This window comes from Berghia stephanieae, chromosome 6, assembly GCF_034508935.2.
Source record: "Berghia stephanieae isolate SIO BIC M18660-M18661 chromosome 6, UCSD_Bste_1.3, whole genome shotgun sequence".
Classification (NCBI taxonomy): Eukaryota; Metazoa; Mollusca; class Gastropoda; order Nudibranchia; family Aeolidiidae; genus Berghia; species Berghia stephanieae.
The window spans coordinates 39,534,056-39,554,761 of NC_088365.1; the positions used below are offsets into that span (position 1 = coordinate 39,534,056).

Genomic DNA, 20,706 nt, shown 5'->3' on the forward strand with positions numbered 1-20,706 from the left:
CAGGTATAGGAATTATATGACATCCCTCTTCTTTAGGATAAAGATTTACATTTACTATAACTCAAAGTAGGCTTTAATCTAAGCTGCTCTTAACAACAACATACAGTTATAACTGTGCACACATACTGATCCATATTTTCATTCTCGATAATGAAAAAAAAAAATTATTATTTGACTTAGTATGGCTAACAATATTAATAACTTATCTCTATTCTATTTAATTATTCTCGACAGTAAATTAGGTATATAATCCATATATTGTTCTGGTTGGTAGTCCGGTAATCAAAATGTTTCTGGTAACTGGTAGGTAATCCATTCGAAAAGGTTTGTGTTTGTTGTCTAACTAACCACAATCTATGAAATATGTACAGCTACTGCACATATGCATAGCTCTAGCAGCTTTAACTAGTGTCTAATGGACCTAGTGTGTTTTTTTTTTGCAAATTGTGTGTGGACGTCGATTTTATTTCATTTTCCTTAACAATGGCCATGCCTATGATGTGTATTTTGAAGGTTTTATAACAGTACGTCCACTTCTAGTAGTGTATGGATGTGGTTTAATGGGGTGTTCCTGTGGAGACACGTTGTCTCCACGAACAGGCGTGCGTTCGTGCACTGGCTGTTCTCGCGAAGGTGAGCATGGGGGCTCGACCATCGCATTTGGAGGTTTCTCATGTAGTTTGTCTTGTGGGTCGTTGAGAGGCATATTGTTACCGTTCGTTTTTGGCTTGTTGAAGAATGGAACGTCTCTAAGCTGGTTTCTGTTTCGACGAATTTTTTGTCCAGTGTTTGATTGGACAATGTATGATCTGGGGTGTTTATGTTTGTGTACTATCTTCCCGGGTATCCATCTCTTTGTGGATTGGTCTTGGTAAACAATCGGTTGTTCGTTGTCGAGAGCTGTTAATGGGCGTGCAGCTCTATTGTAGTAGTGAGCTTGTTGTTGCCTTTGTTCCAGTGCTTTGGTTGTGGAATTGAAGTTGTTTGGTTTTGTTGGTCGTTGTGGAAGACCATCACTCAGGGTTCGATTGAGTAGAGTTTGTGCGGGCGATGGGGTGTTATTATCGATAGGGGTATTGCGTAGTGCAATCATTGACAGATATGGGTCTGAGTTTGATTCCATAGCTTTCAGTAAAGTTCTTTTTACAATCTTTACTTGACTCTCGATGAACCCATTACTTTGTGGGTAGTGTGGGGAGCTTGTTTCGTGTCGGATGTTGTAGCTGTTGATTAGGTCTTTGTATGCGTTGCCGATGAAGTGAGGGCCATTGTCTGATCGGATGACGGCTGGTATTCCATGTTCGCTAATTATCTGCTTTGTGAGAGTTGCCACCTTTTGGCTCGTGCTTTGGCCTCTGGGTATTTTCCTAACAAAGGGAAATTTGGAGAAAATTGCCAGAAGACAATAGAGAATAAAAATTTTTTTTTTTTTTTCGCGGCGGTGGTGGGGTTTGAACCTGCGACCTTATTGGTACGACAACTCCGCCTGGCAGGTGAGAGCGTGGCTCTACCGTGTGAGCTATCCACGAACACAAAAAATATTCGTTTCAAACTCAAAGTCATTACTAGATCCCTCTCTCACCCACTTCTTGAGACCGCCGATTCGTTCGTACACCACCATCGCGAATAATTTTGACCAGCAGTTAAGCCTAATAGCCAATATTCTCAACACAAACATATAACATAGAAACGATTGAGACATAGAGTATGCTCCGGTGTATGGGGTGAATTTTTAATTCAGAAAAGTGAGTGGAGCAGGCACTTATGTTGGTAACAACAAGATATGAAGTGAATAGAAAAGTGCCAGAAGACAATAGAGAATAAAAAATTTTTTATTCTCTATTGTCTTCTGGCACTTTTCTATTCACTTCATATCTTGTTGTTACCAACATAAGTGCCTGCTCCACTCACTTTTCTGAATTAGAAATTTGGAGAAGTAGTCAGACACCAGTAAGTATTCTTCCCCTTTCAGGTAGAATAAGTCTGTTCCTATGGTGTGCCATGGCCCTGGGGGTATTTCAGTCTGTACCAGGGGTTCTTTTTGTTGGGCTGGTTGGAGGGATTGGCAGGTGTTGCATGCCTTGGTGATCTCTTCGATATCTCGGTTGATGTTTCTCCAGTAGACTGAGTCCTGGGCGCGCAGTTTTGTCTTTTCAATTCCGAGATGTGGTTCGTGCAGTTTCTGGAGTATCTCTTTTTTCATGGATGTGGGTATGATTACTCTGCGATTTTTCATGAGGATCCCCTCTTCCAGACCGATCTCGTCGCGGTAATTCCAGTAAGGTTTCGTGAGAACGGAGGTCTCATGTATTTCTCAGGCCATCCCGTGAAGACGATCTCCTTGAGCGCATTCAGCTCATGGTCCTTGGCTGTCTCCTCCCGGATTCTCTGCAAGATGTTTTTGCTGAATTGAGGCATTACTTCGTGGATTTTTACATCCATGTCTTTAATTTGATCATTTTTCTCTGGTGACAGCCTGGATAAAGCATCTGCAATTTGCATGTCTTTCCCGGGGATGTAGATGAGGTTAAGATCATATGGCTGTATCCTTAACAGCATGCGTTGTAGTCTAGGGGGTGCTGCTTTCAGGTGCTTTGATTAGACCTGTAAATTCTCAGTCAATTAACTGAAATCAGTCAATTTGTCAAATTCAAATATTTAGAAAAGGAAAGAAAGAAAGAAATAAATAAAAAAAGAAAGAATTCACAAATCGTAGTCGAATGGCCGTAAAATAATTAGGAGTGTTCCACAGCGCTACGCATAGCTCATGGGGACCGTTTATTTTAACGATGTATATATTGCCAAGACAAAGCGACGCTTTTTATAAAAGGCGTGTCTGAACACTTCCTCTGGCATTGTTTTGCTCAAGCCCAAGCGAGCTTGCTGTTTTGTGGCGATTTACCTTCATTTCGATTCTTTGAATTTTTCCGCTACCGCTACGCCTGCCGAAGTTTCTTCTTGATAATTCACTTCTACTTAATAATTCAGTGTATTGGCCTGAAGTCATATTTATTTAAGTTTTTTTTTTCTCTGTCATTTACTGATTGAAAATCAAGTTTGCTCATTGCTACATTATTCTAATGTTCTCACAATGGCTGAGCTGTTCGTGGATCGCAATTCAGACTTGTCGAGCATCGATAAAGATGTGAGTCCCGTGAGGAATAATGTTCACACATCCTTCGTTAAATTATTTTTTCACTTTCCAAACCGTCGTGATCCCAATTGTAGCCAATTTTAACTGAGCCACCGAGCGATAAATTTCACTGTTTCATCTAAGCCAAAATTGACCACATTTACCTGGGGAGTCTCAAAACTATGATAAAGTAAATTGCGAATGCCGCAAGTCCGTTATGTAGACATCTTCAAATCGAAAGTTAGGATAGATTGCTACCAGCACATTTCGATTGCCTCGCGTTGTAAACAAACTGGTTGACCGTTTCTTCACTGATTGAGTACCTGATCATAAGGAACAATGGTAAGTAGCCTAATTAATTCCCGTGCAAATCAGGACGTTTTCTGGCATTGTTTTGCTCAAGCCCAAGCGAGCTTGCTGTTTTGTGGCGATTTACCTTCATTTCGATTCTTTGAATTTTTTCCGCTACCGCTACGCCTGCCGAAGTTTCTTCTTGATAATTCACTTCTACTTAATAATTCAGTGTATTGGCCTGAAGTCATATTTATTTAAGTTTTTTTTTTCTCTGTCATTTACTGATTGAAAATCAAGTTTGCTCATTGCTACATTATTCTAATGTTCTCACAATGGCTGAGCTGTTCGTGGATCGCAATTCAGACTTGTCGAGCATCGATAAAGATGTGAGTCCCGTGAGGAATAAATTCAATTGGTCATGGCTAGAAGTTAAAGATGATAATGGTGATTATTTTTCTATGTCAAAAAAATTCCAGAGGCAGGAATATGACTTTGATGAGGTCATCTTTACCTATATGAATGACATGCTTATTTAGCATTCCTTCTACATTAAATTATGGCAGTCATACTTCCAGTAAGAAATAACACCCACTATTTTGATATATTGTATTTATCACTCTCCTCTCCAATGATGCCTTATTTAAAAAAAAGTAATTGAATCTTCAGTTTGTCGAAGAGTTTCAGTCAATTTTTATAGAGCTCATTTACAGGTCTATTTAATTGGATCGTTGTGAGTGGCTTATGGTCAGTTTCAACAGTAAATTGTTGTCCATATACGTACGTGTGAAACCGTTCACACCCGTAGACAACTGCGAGTAGCTCTCTCTCTCTAGGTATCCCAAACTACCGCTGTGTGGCAGGCGAATTTGCCGGGATCGATCAAAAAGTGGGGTGTTAATATCTGTCTCTCTCTCTCTTGAATTAAACTTTATTTAATAAAAAAAAGGATAATATTATATTTCAATATCTGCTCTACAAGATGAGCTAAATATTTAAACTATTCAAGCTATGTGAACTTTTTAACAGCTATTCAAAAACGCCCTCATAAAGAGATCCGATTGCAAATTTTCGCTGTGAAAACTGCGTACCGATCAACCGAAATTCGGGTCTCGTCACAAGATCTGCTCGCGCTAAAAGCTGAACGGACCAACAGCTGTGAAATCAAGTGTGGGAGAATCTCCTTTTAATGCCCTTTCGTGTGGTGTAATTTTTTCGTTTATAAACACAACAAAAATATTATTAAAATTTAACTGAATTTGCCCTATTTTTGACTGAAAATTTGACTCTCTTAACGGTTAATAAACGGCGAAAAAATTACACCATAAAAATCTGCAGCATTTGAAGGCTATAATATCAAAAATCCAGCATGCTGGCTTGATTCAACACATAGCGCCATCTTTAAAAGCAAAGCCTTTGTTTCCGCTTTCTCTTTCTTTCTCCCCTACCGTCCGACGCGTGAGTTGATACACTGCCAGTGACCGAGACCGATTGTAAGGAGTGACAAACGTTTCCAAACAGCCATCTAGAATAGTCAAAAGTGTTTCAATTATGGACATGGACTTACTTGAATTATGTGGTAAGTAAATCTTATTGTTTTTTATTTTATTATGATCGGTGTTTGAGTAGATCGAAGCTTTTCTCCACTCACTTTTCTGAATTAATGGATAATGTTTGTATTCGTGTTCATTCATGAAGGCTATTATTATTATTATTATTATTATTATTATTATTATTATTATTATTATTATTATTATTATCATGATTATTATTATTATCGGAGCCCACCGATCGCTAAGAATGAACGTGTCATCATTATCACTGATACTTCTAGATGAAAAATAAAATAATAGAAACTGGTCGTGTCAGTGTCCGTCCTGACTGCTAGACTTGTGCTTGTGATTGTGATTGTGAGTCCTACTAATACTAGGAAATGGAAAGTATCACACTATCGACGTCTAAGCTAAGTCTAGTTGTTTCTCATTTCTGAAATTTAGATTAATTAAGTCAAGCTCATTCATTAAGAAATTATTGACAATTGGGATGAAATCTGGTGCACATTGTTTGATCTTATAATAATAATCTTAACAGTAACAGGATTGCTCCATTCTTCATCAGGTGTCATCAATGAGTGGTATCTAACTTGTTTGTTTTTCAATCGTTTTTTTAAGATCCAGTTTCAACCATGCCATGATTGATGGAACTATTATACTGTAGTGACTCAAAACTCCAGTTTAAATTTAACTTTTAACCTTTTACTGTATAGACTACTTGGTAGAAAGGCTTGTTTTTATTGGATGCTATGGGATTGACTTGGTGATGGTTGCTTGTTTATATAATATAAGTTTTAGATTTATATTAAATTCTTGAATCCTGCCTATTTGAATTTGACAGTTGAGTTTTGATAGATAGTGTTGATGGTAATGAGTAATCATTTAGCGCGTTGAGCTTGTTGAAATACGGGGTAAGGCGGTGTATAGAAACTATTTATTATTATTATCACATCTCAAATAAGTTTGAACATTTTAATTCTCCATTTTCAGATGACGAACAAATGAGTCGTCTCAGGGCTTCATTTTGATGAAGGGGGAAAGGTCGTAGACCTGCACTCCCACCTGTGCAAGTGACACCTGTTTGTCCAGCTTTATCATCTGCGCTTTGAAGCCAAAACGACAGTGTCTGAGGTAAGGTTTCTATGAATATATGACACATCTGTTTTCGTTGTCACAGGCCACCATTATATTTTTTTGATAAATATTTTGGTTGTTTTTGATGTTTTTTACTGCGCTAATATTATCAGTACAGTGAGGCTAAACCAGCTTATGATTTGATTTTTTTTTTGTAAAACACAAGGTCCCGCTATGGAGCTTTCAGATTCATATAAGTTCATGATGGTTGCGAGTAGATTTTATTGTTAACATGTATGGTTGAGTTGATTTGGGTTTGTAGTTACAAGTGACTGAGTGACATAGACAAGTAAAAGACGTGTTTATGGCTCTTTTTATGATATAATTTAAGCATGCCTGCAACAGTCAGCAATTAGCAATGGGCCATGTGCTGTTGGTATAATAGCACTAGTTGAAAAGGTCTTTACTAGGTTAGACAAGACTAGATGTTTGCTATGGAATACAATTAAATTCTAAACCATCCCTGTGTTCCCCTCTCGAGCAAAGTATATTAATTTTTTCATACCTAATCCTTATCTTTTTTTAAACTTGTTGGATTCTGATGTATTATCAAGGGTTATCTTTTTGTATAAGATTCTATTTTTTTTCTGTTCTAATATACTAATGCATTATTTATAAGCCCTTCAATATTTTCTGGTTATTTTTTCCCTTCTAGGTGGAACAATGGTTCTCCATGTTAAGTCCAGACTCAAGTTATCCTGTCAATAGTATCTGGCGAAAAATTTTGAAGGTGGTGAAGGCGGCAAAAGGGAAAGATAAAACGTTTTTGAATGCACCTGTGGATCTTCACCACATCAGTGATGCCCTCAATGCCATTGGTGTAGACATGACATTGGAGAAGAACAATTTTAAAAAGACTGTTGTGTCAAAGGAAATTGCTGTGGACCTCGGCAATTTTCTCCTGAAACATGGACATACTTATGGAGACTTCCATAAATTTCTAGGAGACATATCGTCTTCTCCTGTAATTTGCACGAGAGAGAAGTTGCGAGGCATGTATCTCGCTGCAGAAACAAAGAAGGGGAAGCTGATAAAAAATATCAGCAGGGACCCAGCAGCACTTCAGGTATGGCTCAGGAACAGGAAACCCTTCTTTCCCTGTCATCTGACGGAAATTCAGCTAAACTCTCCTCCTGCCACAGCCACAAAGCCACCCTCGTCATCGCCACCACCACCACCCCCACTGTCATCTACTGTTGACTGGCCAGCACTGAGTCCTCAGCCAACCGTTTTATTTCCTTCATCTGTACTACCATCATCGAGTCAACCTTCTACTTCTACTAAGATTCTCAGCTCACCACCACCGTCGTCTACTGTTGACTGGCCAGCACTGAGTCCTCAGCCAACCGTTTTATTTCCTTCATCTGTACTACCATCATCAAGTCAACCTTCTACTTCTACTAAGATTCTCAGCTCACCACCACCACCACCATCGTCCTGCATTTCTACTGTATCTGGTTCTACCCCTCATCTCTCCACGAATATTAATTCTCGGAATGTGTCCACACCTGATTCATGTTCAGCACCACTACCATCATCGTCATTCACTGGTTCTACCCCTCTACCCTCTACGTCTGTTTCTACTCAGAATCCAGCCAAACCTGAATGTACCCCTGCATTGATCACTTCTGTTTTATTGCCAGAATCTTTTTCAGAGTCCCACATCCCACTTTCTTCCACAATTGTTAATGTTGATCATGTTAGAAGATTATCAAAGTCTGTCTCTTCCAAAAAATTGTTTTCATCTATAAAGTCGATTCATCAGAATGTAATATTTTAAAGAAAGAAATTTTTAATTTAAAATTAAAGAACAAAACTTATGTCCGATAGAGCGGCAAATATGAAACTTTTAAATAAAAAAATTCATGAATGGCGTAAGAGTGTTTTGCATGATGAGGATATAGACGGTCTATGTACACATTTTTTGTATTGTAACGCGCATTTTTTGCTTGGTCTATCTAAAGCTGTTGAGAGTGCTGTGTTAGAATTTGAGAGGGATGTAATTAAAGAGGGGGGTTCACTTGGGAGGGACAGTCAGCAAAAGTTTAATCATTTTCAGTCTAGTATTGGTAAAGAAAGTGCAGCCTTACGTGCTATAAGACTAACTGCAGAAGTATTGGGACCTCGGGGGGATGAGAAAAATGGGGCAAGGGAAGAATGGCTAAATTATTGTGAAGCTAATAATATTAAGTCTCAGCTTTGCAGTTTTAGAAGTAATCGTTTCAATAATATATTTGAAAATGCTCATGCTCTTTTGTACCATCATAAACATGTTCTTGGTTTTCTAGAAAATGAAGTTTCAGGTGACAATTTAAAGCTTCAAAGTATTGTTGCAGATTTGAGGGATAGTAGGGTAATTTCTTTAGTTGCTGCTATTTCACTGTTTAATCTGACTAACACTGGGCCATACTGGGAGTTGATGAAAAGTAAAATTCCTTATGGGTCATTCCCCTCTTATGTCAAAAAGATTGATGTTATTTTTGAGAAATTTATTTGTTAAGGATGATTACTGATGATGAAGCAGAAGCATCTTTTTTATCAACTGCTGTCAAACGAAGAAGGGTTTCAGATTCTGATGTTGATTGAATAACACTATGAGATTAAATTCAAGCTTCAGTTTAATTACAAAACCAGATAGAATGGACGTTTCAGGTTTCTCCTTTGTCAACAAACAGGATGAACCAAACAGTATAGATGATGTGGTAGTGCCGTTAAGTTGAATGCGTTTGTTGGTAAAGGGGAAACACGAAACATCCATTCTTCTATCTGTTTTTATAATTAAATTGAAGCTTACATTCAATTTCACATTATTTATCGCTTCGAGTAGCAACATTTACATTATATTGATTAATGAAATTATGTATCTATTTTCATCACTTTACATTTGATCAGTGACATGCTTTGTTTAAACAATTGTTGTTTCTCATAATTATGTAGCTTTTCTGATTATTACATATGTTTTATTTACTCATCATGTTTAGCGTCAAGCAAGATGGCTTTCTATTATTTCAACATTTTTAACACGTCTGAGTGTACTTAAACACTTTAATATGTTTTTTTTACCTGGAAGTTCGTATTCATACAATAAGGGAGTCCAATATAATGTCTATTTCTATTTAAACATTTTATAGATGCATTTAAAATGTGTATAGTGGAGAGCCAATGATAACCCTTATACTCATACATACTGATGTTGGGCTATTAGACCATAATAGCAATATTATAGTCCGTGTTTAAATTAATCTTTATCATTTATAGGCTATGTGGATATGATCAGCTTCCAGAGTCCGCGTATGTATAATCTGTTATTAGATATTATATTGGACTCCCTGTATGAATATGAACTTCCGGGTAAAAAAATATATTAAAGTGTTTAAGTACACTCAGGCGTGTAAAAAATGTTGAAATAATAGAAAGCCATCTTGCTGACGCTCAACATGATGAGTAACAAGAGCGCTAAGAAAGGTTTGCCCGGTGTCTGTGCATTTATATGCATTAAAGCGTGTCCTTATACCGTTGCCTTAGATATATATATATATACTTAAATGTGTTAGGGCAGGGCGTTGAATTTTAGGTTGATTGTTGAGGTGTCTCAAAATATGTACTTATGGATAGGTATAAATTTTCATGTTCGTGGGTTGCATTGGATATTGTATGCTTTTGTGTACTGACTTTTTTGTCTAATGTTTTTATTTATTTATTTTATTTGATCGACTGTGCGCCACCAGTAGGTGCAGCATTAACTTCCATTATTGTGTTAGGTCGTGGTATGAATTTTTGACTTTTCCCCCCTTTTTGACATATATTTCTGTTGATTTTCGAGAGTTTAAATCTTGATTTCTTCTCATAACTCTGTTTTTGTCATTCTTATTGTGAAAAGGACATAAAATTTGGATTCCCCATCCCTCAAATCATTTGTATGTGAAGTTTCATAGCCATATCTCATCATTTAAATTTTTTGTAGCGGAAACACTGTTTATTTCTCAAAATGTCTTCCTTTGGCGATTTCGGCCTTTTTTCGAATTTTGAGACGTAATATCTCAGTAATTATTGCCTCTATCTCTCTGAAAAAAATTGGGCTTACTGTCTGGTGCCAGTTCTAAGGCTCAGATAAGTTTCATGCCTTAATTTAGATTACTGACGAGTCTGCAAAGTGCCGAAGATGGTACATCTGGCGATTTCGGTGAAATTATTTTCACGCGGGTCATGTTTTTTCTTGATTTTGATGCTGTATAGTAACTGAATTATACTAGGTGAATATTTGTTTGAGTATTTTTCTTATTCTCTATGTCCATGGCTTGCGATTGCTTGCAAATTATTCAATTTTGTTATTATTTTGTTTGTTTTGATGCACCTTAAACTTGCTGTTTGGTAGCATGTTCTGTTGGTGTACGAAAATTACAAGTTATTAAATAAATAAAAAATTCGTATCTTTTTTATTTGTTGTCCGATTTTAATCATTTAAAGACTGTTGTTCATGGTTTGACAATCTGTATTTGTTCAATTCAAAATAACAGCAGTTTTCTGCAGTTGAAATTTTAGTTTGGGATACCTACTCTCTATGTTCGCGTACCTTGTCTCTTCGTCTGTTAATGCTTTGCTGGCGAAGGCGACTGGCTGGCCATCTTGTAGGAGTGTGGCACCCAGTCCCTTCAGTGAGCTGTCGACCTGTAATGTTATCGGCTTTTTACTGTCGAAATATGCCAGTGTTGTGTGACTTGAGATTGCTTCTTTGATTTTCCTGAAAGCGTCATCGTGGCTGGCATTCCAATCAAAGTTGTGCCCCTTTTTTATTAGATCCCTGAGGGGTGCGGTGCACAGCCGTTTACTGCTTTCACTTTAGTTCGACAGGTAAATTTTGCCGGACGCTAGTTCATAACAGATGGCGAGTCACGGCCTGTGCCGAAAGGGAGACTGAGCAATTTTTCCTATTTTGATGATTTTTTTCTCAAGTTCAAAGTAGCGTAGTAAAGATGCTATTAGATGAAGCAATAAGATATTTTAGAGTCATAACAAGTGATTTACATACTTTTATTTGATATAATTTTAGTAGATCATTTGGGATTAGATTTTATAGGAAATAACCATAAAAATGGGTCAGAAATTTTAATTACTTCAAACGATATAATCAAAAATTACATAGTTATCTGAGTTTATACAAATAAATGAGAAATACTGCAATAATCATCAATATTCACAGAGTAGAAATATATAATCAAAGTCGTTTTGTAATGAAGCATTGTTGAGATATCCGCTCACCTGTACAGCAATATCCTTTTTTGACAGCAATAAAAAAAATGCGTGATCACCGAATTGTAGGGGTTTGTTGATCAAATGATCAAAACGAACTGGTTTTAGTGATGGCAATTGACAATTCTTAGGAAAAGATATGTAATATGCATTCCTTTGACGTTTGTATAGATGTAAACTATATAATAATAATAATAATAATAATAATAATAATAATAATAATAATAATAATAATAATAATAATAATAATAATGGTAATAATAATAATGATGATGACGATAATAATTACAATAATGATAAGGATAACAATAATATAATAATAATAATAATAATAATAATAATAATAATAATAATAATAAATAATATAATAATAATAATAATAATAATGATAATAATAATAATAATAATAATAATGATAATAATAGTAATAATAGTAATAATAATAATAATAATAATAATAATAATAATAATAATAATAATAATAATAATAATAATAATAATAATAATGATGATGATGATGATAATAATGATCATTTTCATGAAAATAATATTGTGGCTATCACCTAAACGCCTGCTAATTTTGGAAAAACGCAATAATTTCTCTTTAACTTTAAAATAGCTTTCGAAATGCCCGTTTTAAAAAAATGGAATTCGCCTATAATATGTCCCCCCGACAGAAAGGAATTAAAAATAGAAAGAAAGAAAGAATAAAGAATTTTACTGAATCATTTGCGGCCAAAGAATTGACTCATCGCCTCCGAGAGTTTTATTTAACTTCCCAACGCCCCAAATTGCTATCATTCATTCAATATAATTGACTCCTCCCCACTCCACGCTCTCCGGCACTTTCCTTCCATGTCCCTCAAACCGCTTTCTTTCCATGTAGCGTCCAATCAGCTTTTTACAATTGCCCATTTCCAATTGGCTGCTGAATAAGGACAATTCTAATTTCAATTTTCCACCACTCGGTCATCAGCAAAGTCAAGACAGCTCCTCCTACTCAAATCACACATACCCACGAATATGATAGGCCTTGTAGACCAGTCACTGGTCTTTGATGTAACAACCATCCGCCAGCTTTGATCACATTGCTTTTGATGATGTCACTCAATATCTATCTTCTTCTCTCAAACCCGTTGACTGTACCACGAGTCAACATAAAAGAATATCGCGGTGAGGTGCGAATCGTGAAGATGGAATGACGTAGCTGTGTTAAAGTTATACGTAGGTTCAAAGTTCAATTGTCAGAGAGAACTGATGAGAGATTAAACTGAGGTGGTAAAATGAAAACTGTTTCGTAGTAAAACGTTGCATAAATTAGTTTTATGTACACCAACACACACACTTTCTTTCTCTCTCTCTCTCTCTCTCTCTCTCTCTCTCTCTCTCTCTCTCTCTCTCTCTCTCCTCTCTCTCTCTCTCTCTCTCTCTCTCTCTCTCTCTCTCTCTCCAGTGCTGCGACAAAAAAAAAAAAGGACGCCGACCAGATAGCTAATACTATTTAAAATGGAAATTTGTTGAAAATGGTCTGCTTATTGAACAACCGAAGCATCGTGGATATCAGAGAGAGGTGGTAAAATGAAAACTGTTTCGTAGTAAAACGTTGCATAAATTAGTTCTATGTACACCAACACACACACTTTCTTTCTCTCTCTCTCTCTCTCTCTCTCTCTCTCTCTCTCTCTCTCTCTCTCTCTCTCTCCAGTGCTGCGACAAAAAAAAAAGGACGCCGACCAGATAGCTAATACTATTTAAAATGGAAATTTGTTGAAAATGGTCTGCTTATTGAACAACCGAAGCATCGTGGATATCAGAAATGATCATTGTGAATCAGTTGAAACACGTGATATCGATGTAATACTAATACTAGTAATAATCATAAAATATCAGTGTATTTATCTTACTCTTGATCACCACTGGAATAAAAACAATATTATTATTATTGTTAATAATAATAATAATAATAATAATAATAATAATAATAATAATAATAATAATAATAATAATAATAATAATAATAATAATAATAATAATAATAGTAAAAAATAAATAATATCCATTTTTTGACAATAAAAAATCGCGATAAACGCATTGAAAAGGACGGAAAGGGGGGGGGGGGGGGGGGGGGGGGGGGGAGGATTAATGATCAGATAATCAAAATGAACTGTTATTTTAAAATAAATTGACAATCATAGGTAAAAATAAGTTATAAGTATTCCTCTGAACTTTGTATAGATCTTAACATATTTTTATACTTTTTATTAACATACGTAAAACCTCACGATTATTTTAAGGAACAGCTGATTGTTACATGTCACAGAAACAGCATCTAATTAATCAACCAACGTTCTGTTTTCTTTTTTTTCACCGGTGGAACTTCACTTGCTAATTCTGGAGCAGTTTGCATGAAATGTTTTTTAACCACATATCTCATTTGAGACCTTTCACAGCTTATTCGGCATAGTCCATTTGCACTGAGACAATGCTTGTTTTCAGCATGACCATTCATCTGAGTAAAGAAAAAAAAATCATTAGTTATTATTGATATTGATGATGATGATGATGATGATGATGATAATAAAAAAAATAAGAAGAAGAAGAAGAAGAAGAAGAAGAAGAAGAAGAAGAAGAAGAATTGTAATAATAAGAGTTATAATAATATTATTGATTGTTAGTAATAAAAAAAAAAATAAAAAAAAATTGAGCTTTTATATAGCGCAATATCCACTTAACGTGCTCAAAGCGCTTTACAAGGGGTCCCTGGTCAACAGCAACATTTAACGTAGGACGAGACATGACGCCTGTTAGGCGATATTACAATTTTTCGGACAAAGACAACGCTGTTAACGGCCAGGTACTCATTTTACACCTGAGTACGGTGAGAGAATGTGAGTAAAGAGCCTTTTCCAAGGACTCAACTATGCGTCGAGCGAGGCTCGAACCCAGGACCTTCCGATCCGAAAGCGAGTGTCATACCACTAGACCACATAGCCGCACAATACATTACACAATATTATTATATATATTATATATTATTACACAATAATACGATAGTGATCGCCTAGATGCCTGCTAATAATAATAACGTAATAATTTTCCTTTAAAATATAGTTCCAAATGCCCGTTATTCAAAATGGAATCCGCCTATATACCCACTCTGAAATATTTTTAGCAAAAATAAGATAAAGAAGTTTACTGTAGCATTTGCGGCCAAAAAATTGATTTATCACCGGTCTGCGAGAGTCTTATTTGACACCTAGACAACGCCCCAAATTACTTTCAATTCATTTCAAATTTACTCCACCTCTCCAGAAATTTCAGCCCATGACATCCAAACTGCTTTCTATCCATGGAGTGCCAATCAGATGTTTACAATTACCAATTTCCAACTGGCTGCTGAAAAGGGACAATTATAATTTCAATCGTCCACCAGTCGGTCATCGGCAAAGTCAAATAAGCCCCTCCCACTCAAATCACATATCCCCTCGAATGTTCGGCCTTGTAGCGCAGTCCACCGGGCTTTTGAGGTTACACAATCATCCGCCACCTTTGATTACATCGCTTTTTGATGATGTCATAATATATCTATGTACCCTCTTTTCTCACGCCCGTTGACTGTATTAGCCACTCCCACGCCTCGTTCTGAAAAAAGTCCGCGAAATTAAAGGGGAGGCAAGAGAAAATCAGCTGATCGTTAAAATAGTAACAGAAAAGTGGAGGTGCTCGGCAATGAATGCAAGAAAGACATTTAAAACGCCGTAAAAATGTTTAAAAATCACTTAATGTTATACGAGTAATTACCATCCATAACAACCTGTCAAATTCACATATGTAAGATGCCAAGCCAAAATTAATAATAAAATAATAAAGAACACGATTGACCGTTGACTACACATGCATACGAGTACCAGAAATATTTTGTAAACAATGTAACACAATATAATGTGTAAGTTTCAAAGCAAATGCAACCACAAATAACATCAAAGAACAATGTGGGACTACTGTTTTAATTTCATAAAACCAAACGCATATTTTCTGCCCCCGATATTGAACGTGTAGTTAGTATGTATCGTACAAACAACATTCGTTTAGACAGGTAGTCGGGATTCTAGCGCCAGTTTTATTTGGGCAACCGTGATTGGGATTTCACTCAATGCACTTATTATTATTATTTATTATTATTATTATTATTATTATTATTATTATTATTATTATTATTAATATTATATTTATAATAGTTATGAAAGCAGTCTTTGGTGTATAAGTGCATATGTACATTATTTCTTATAATAAATGCTTCAAAACAAAACAAAACAAAACTAAAAAAATAAAAATAAAGAATAAATGAATAAAAATATCTATTTGGGCATTTACTTACATTAAAAGTCTTGAAAATCACAATCACAATCCATGAAAATTAAATATCCCATAATCCGAAGAAGACATGAATTTAATCCAAAATCCAACACAGGAATGTATTTTAATAGGAGACAGATATCCTATTAAAACTATAGCATTACTTGCAAACAACAATACCCCACTCTGCGTTTAACGGGCTTTTGGCCGTCACATTGTAAATTGTGACCGCATTAGGGTAATCGGTGTCCTAAAGACTGACATACTGACATACAATCAATGAGAACTATAAAGAATCCATTCTAGAATTCAACTACAAACTGAAAAGCATGATAAATATCACTCTATCAAATAATTTTCTTTGCACAGGTTCACTCACACTCTCCTTTATTGCAAAACATTGATAAGTGAGAAAAAGTTTGTATTTCAATTATAAACTTAATCACATAATCTAAATGATGGAGAATAAAAACAGCTAATTATAAAAAATTTCACAGATCAAGTTATCTATTTGAACTCCGCATATTTAGCTTAATTACTCAATGACCATAAATTTTTTAAAACTGCATTGTTTCATTTAAACAAGACCATGACGCTTATGCCTGGACCGGGTATTCACAACTTCTGCATTTGCATTCCACTTTCGAATCGAATTAATCTCTATCTTATCCGTTTATTTGCAAAGTTTCTGCACTTTATAAATAAGACCATAACGCTTATGTCTGGACCGGGTATTCACAACTTCTGCATTTGCATTCCACTTTCGAATCGAATTAATCTCTATCTTATCCGTTTATTTGCAAAGTTTCTGCACTTTATAAATAAGACCATAACGCTTATGTCTGGACTGGGTATTCGCAAATTTTCCTATTGTGTTCCACTTTTCGAATCGAAATAACATCTAGTCTATCCGTTTATTTGCAAAGTTTCTGCACTTTATAAATAAGACCATAACGCTTATGTCTGGACCGGGCATTCGCAAATTCTGCTTATGTGTTCCACTTTTCGAATCGAATTAATCTCTATTTTATCCGTTTATTTGCAAAGTTTCTGCACTTTATAAATAAGACCATAACGCTTATGTCTGGACTGGGTATTCGCAAATTTTCCTATTGTGTTCCACTTTTCGAATCGAAATAACATCTAGTCTATCCGTTTATTTGCAAAGTTTCTGCACTTTATAAATAAGACCATAACGCTTATGTCTGGACCGGGCATTCGCAAATTCTGCTTATGTGTTCCACTTTTCGAATCGAATTAATCTCTATTTTATCCGTTTATTTGCAAAGTTTCTGCACTTTATAAATAAGACCATAACGCTTATGTCTGGACTGGGTATTCGCAAATTTTCCTATTGTGTTCCACTTTTCGAATCGAAATAACATCTAGTCTATCCGTTTATTTGCAAAGTTTCTGCACTTTATAAATAAGACCATAACGCTTATGTCTGGACTGGGTATTCGCAAATTTTCCTATTGTGTTCCACTTTTCGAATCGAAATAACATCTAGTCTATCCGTTTATTTGCAAAGTTTCTGCACTTTATAAATAAGACCATAACGCTTATGTCTGGACCGGGCATTCGCAAATTCTGCTTATGTGTTCCACTTTTCGAATCGAATTAATCTCTATTTTATCCGTTTATTTGCAAAGTTTCTGCATTTTATAAATAAGACCACGACACTTATGTGTTAGATTGTTTGCAAATTCTGCCTTTGTGTTCCACTGTTCGATTAGAATTAATCTCTATTTTATCCGTTTATTTGAAAAGATTCTGCACTTTATAAATAAGACCATAACGCTTATGTCTGGACTGGGTATTCGCCAATTTTCCTATTGTGTTCCACTTTTCGAATCGAAATAACATCTAGTCTATCCGTTTATTTGCAAAGTTTCTGCACTTTATAAATAAGACCATAACGCTTATGTCTGGACCGGGCATTCGCAAATTCTGCTTATGTGTTCCACTTTTCGAATCGAATTAATCTCTATTTTATCCGTTTATTTGCAAAGTTTCTGCATTTTATAAATAAGACCACGACACTTATGTGTTAGATTGTTTGCAAATTCTGCCTTTGTGTTCCACTGTTCGATTAGAATTAATCTCTATTTTATCCGTTTATTTGAAAAGATTCTGCACTTTATAAATAAGACCATAACGCTTATGTCTGGACTGGGTATTCGCCAATTTTCCTATTGTGTTCCACTTTTCGAATCGAAATAACATCTAGTCTATCCGTTTATTTGCAAAGTTTCTGCACTTTATAAATAAGACCATAACGCTTATGTCTGGACCGGGCATTCGCAAATTCTGCTTATGTGTTCCACTTTTCGAATCGAATTAATCTCTATTTTATCCGTTTATTTGCAAAGATTCTGCACTTTATAAATAAGACCATAACGCTTATGTCTGGACTGGGTATTCGCAAATTTTCCTATTGTGTTCCACTTTTCGAATCGAAATAACATCTAGTCTATCCGTTTATTTGCAAAGTTTCTGCATTTTATAAATAAGACCACGACACTTATGTGTTAGATTGTTCGCAAATTCTGCCTTTGTGTTCCACTGTTCGATTAGAATTAATCTCTATCTTATCCGTTTATTTGAAAAGATTCTGCATTTTATAAATAATAATAATTGTTCAAAATTTTACCTCACACCCGATATTACAAGTACAAGTGAGCCAGGTGATGAAGATTGTCAAACAGTGTGACAGATGAAATAGGAAGAGAGAGAGAGAGAGAGAGAGAGAGAGAGAGAGAGAGAGAGAGAGAGAGAGAGAGAGAGAGAGAGAGAGAGGATGAGAGAGAGATTCGTTTTTTTTTCAAAATTTCTCTCTCTCTCTTCTCATATTGCACAAGGTTGTACTATTTTACTATTTATCAAGAACAGCCAAGGTGGCAACCCAGTCTCTGTATAAACTAAGCAAGATGGCAACAGGGACCTCGCTCCTTATCCAATGCCGAAGCTTTAATTTGAGTCAAACGGTTTGGTTAAAAAAAAAAAACACCCAAAATAAGTTCGTGTGTGATGGAAGTTGAAGTCGGCTTATTATAAAATCGTTTATGGTCTGTTTGGATTACCCTTTTTAAATAGAAAAGGTGAATATAACATAAACTTGAAGAATAGGCAAGCTAAATGAAAATTAAATTGACTGATTAAATGAGTACGCGAGGCTGAGTTGCGAACGACTACTGGGTTCCGACATTCCGATCCCAGTGTCATTCATGTTCACCGTACCGTGTTACTGTCTACACACTACACTGCATTGTTAGTGACTGGTCATGTCTTTTTTGTTTGTATGTTTTACGCAAGCTTAATAAAAATTAAATTGACTGATTAAATGAATACGTGAGGCAGAGTTGCGAACGACTCATGGGTTCCGACATTCCGACCCCAATGTCAGTGTCAGTCATGTTCACCGTACTGTGTTACTGTCTACACACTACACGGCATTGTTAGTGACTGGTCATGCCTTTTTTGTTTGTATGTTTCTTTTAATATGGGTCAATTTACAAAGAATAATAATAGGAATGTTCAAAACAAAAACTAGATTCACTATTACGTGCCTGTAATGAAGTGCTTTCCACAAACCGTGAGCGAGAATGATGGTGGAGGTAATGGCAACCATGTGGGTTTGTTATTGCTTCCTGCCTCCGTCAACCCACGCATCCAGTTGCGTAACCCACGCTGAATCTGACCAATCAACGGGCGATGTAGAAGAATATCGAGGGAAGGTGCGAATCGTGAAGACGGAATGGCAAATCGGTGTGAAAGCTATAGGTTCAAAGTTCAATGCAATAAAAATCGTTCCGTGCTAAAAATGTGCGTACATGAGTTTTATACACACACACACACACTCTCTCTCTCTCTCTCTCTCTCTCTCTCTCTCTCTCTCTCTCTCTCTCTCTCTCTCTCTCTCTCTCTCTCCTCTCTCGTGTGTGTGTGTGTGTGTGTTCTACTACTACTACTACTACTACTACTACTACTACTACTACTACTACTACTACTACTACTACTACTACTACTACTACTACTACTGCTACTACGATTACTACTATTACTGCGCTATCATCATCATCATCACCATAAAACAACAACAACAACGTTATCATCACCATTGGACTCGTGTTCTTATGTCTCTGGATTTTGTCTGAATACGGACTATTTATTTGTTAGCCAACAAAGAATTAGACAAGGTGTGTTTACACAGTCATTGTGCAGAAACCTGCCATTACAAATCGGTGAAATAAATGCTATATTAAAAGTAGATTATTACTCTTATATTTACTACCATGTGTTAGGGTAACAAAACTCAGATAACATCAATTTGAATTTTTTAAACAATTAAAAATATTTTTCAGGTTAATTTTAAATAGAAAAATATACATTTTTCAAGAAAGAATAAAGTATACTCACCATTTCTTGATATCAATGAAAATAATTGCGTCTTGAAGATGAAAATGTGGCCGTTATATCCATATAAAATAGAAAAATATGGAAGAAGTGTATGGTCAGAAATTGCAGTGTAAAAATGAACGATTTTACGAAATCTGTCCTATAGCCTGACTGACAATGAAATACAAGCGGTGCATTCTACCTGCAGGGATAAATATAGGCCAGTTCTCACGTTCTGGACATCTGTTATGACGTAACCACACGGTGGTCTCCCCGTCATCGACGGTGGGTCGTTCCCATTGGGGGTGAGGCGGTAGTTAACTAAAGTGAAAGATTTCTAGTGTAATAAACGGCTGTGGGTGAGGTCACTAGCTCCTTTGATGAAGGTATTCATGTATGTTGTGAGTCCAAGGAATGATTGCAGCTCCTGAGTGTTTGTTGGAGGTGCCATGTTTTGCAGTGCTGACACCTTGTCTGGATCTGGTTTTACCCCGTCTTCGGTGCATATTATTCCATAGAATTTAATCTCTTTCTGTTTGATTTTGCATTTTTGGGGGTTCAATTTGAGACCGGTTTCTTGGCATTTGTTTA

At 35.9% G+C, this 20,706-nt stretch overlaps 2 protein-coding genes across 2 annotated transcripts; one reads left to right on the forward strand and one right to left on the reverse strand.

Moving 5' to 3' along the window:
- Positions 1–367: 367 nt before the first annotated feature.
- Positions 368–20,179, reverse strand: LOC144975015 (uncharacterized). Its single transcript, XM_078918660.1, has 2 exons — positions 20,137–20,179; positions 368–1,367 (listed from the first exon to the last, which is right to left on the reverse strand). The coding sequence occupies exon 2, from the start codon at positions 1,121–1,123 to the stop codon at positions 494–496; it is 630 nt and encodes a 209-aa protein (XP_078774786.1). The 5' UTR covers positions 1,124–1,367; positions 20,137–20,179; the 3' UTR covers positions 368–493.
- Positions 5,244–10,550, forward strand: LOC144975014 (uncharacterized). The gene is made up of 2 exons (XM_078918659.1): positions 5,244–6,108; positions 6,767–10,550. Exon 2 carries the CDS (start codon positions 6,785–6,787, stop codon positions 7,889–7,891), a length of 1,107 nt encoding a protein of 368 aa, XP_078774785.1. The 5' UTR covers positions 5,244–6,108; positions 6,767–6,784; the 3' UTR covers positions 7,892–10,550.
- Positions 20,180–20,706: the final 527 nt, after the last annotated feature.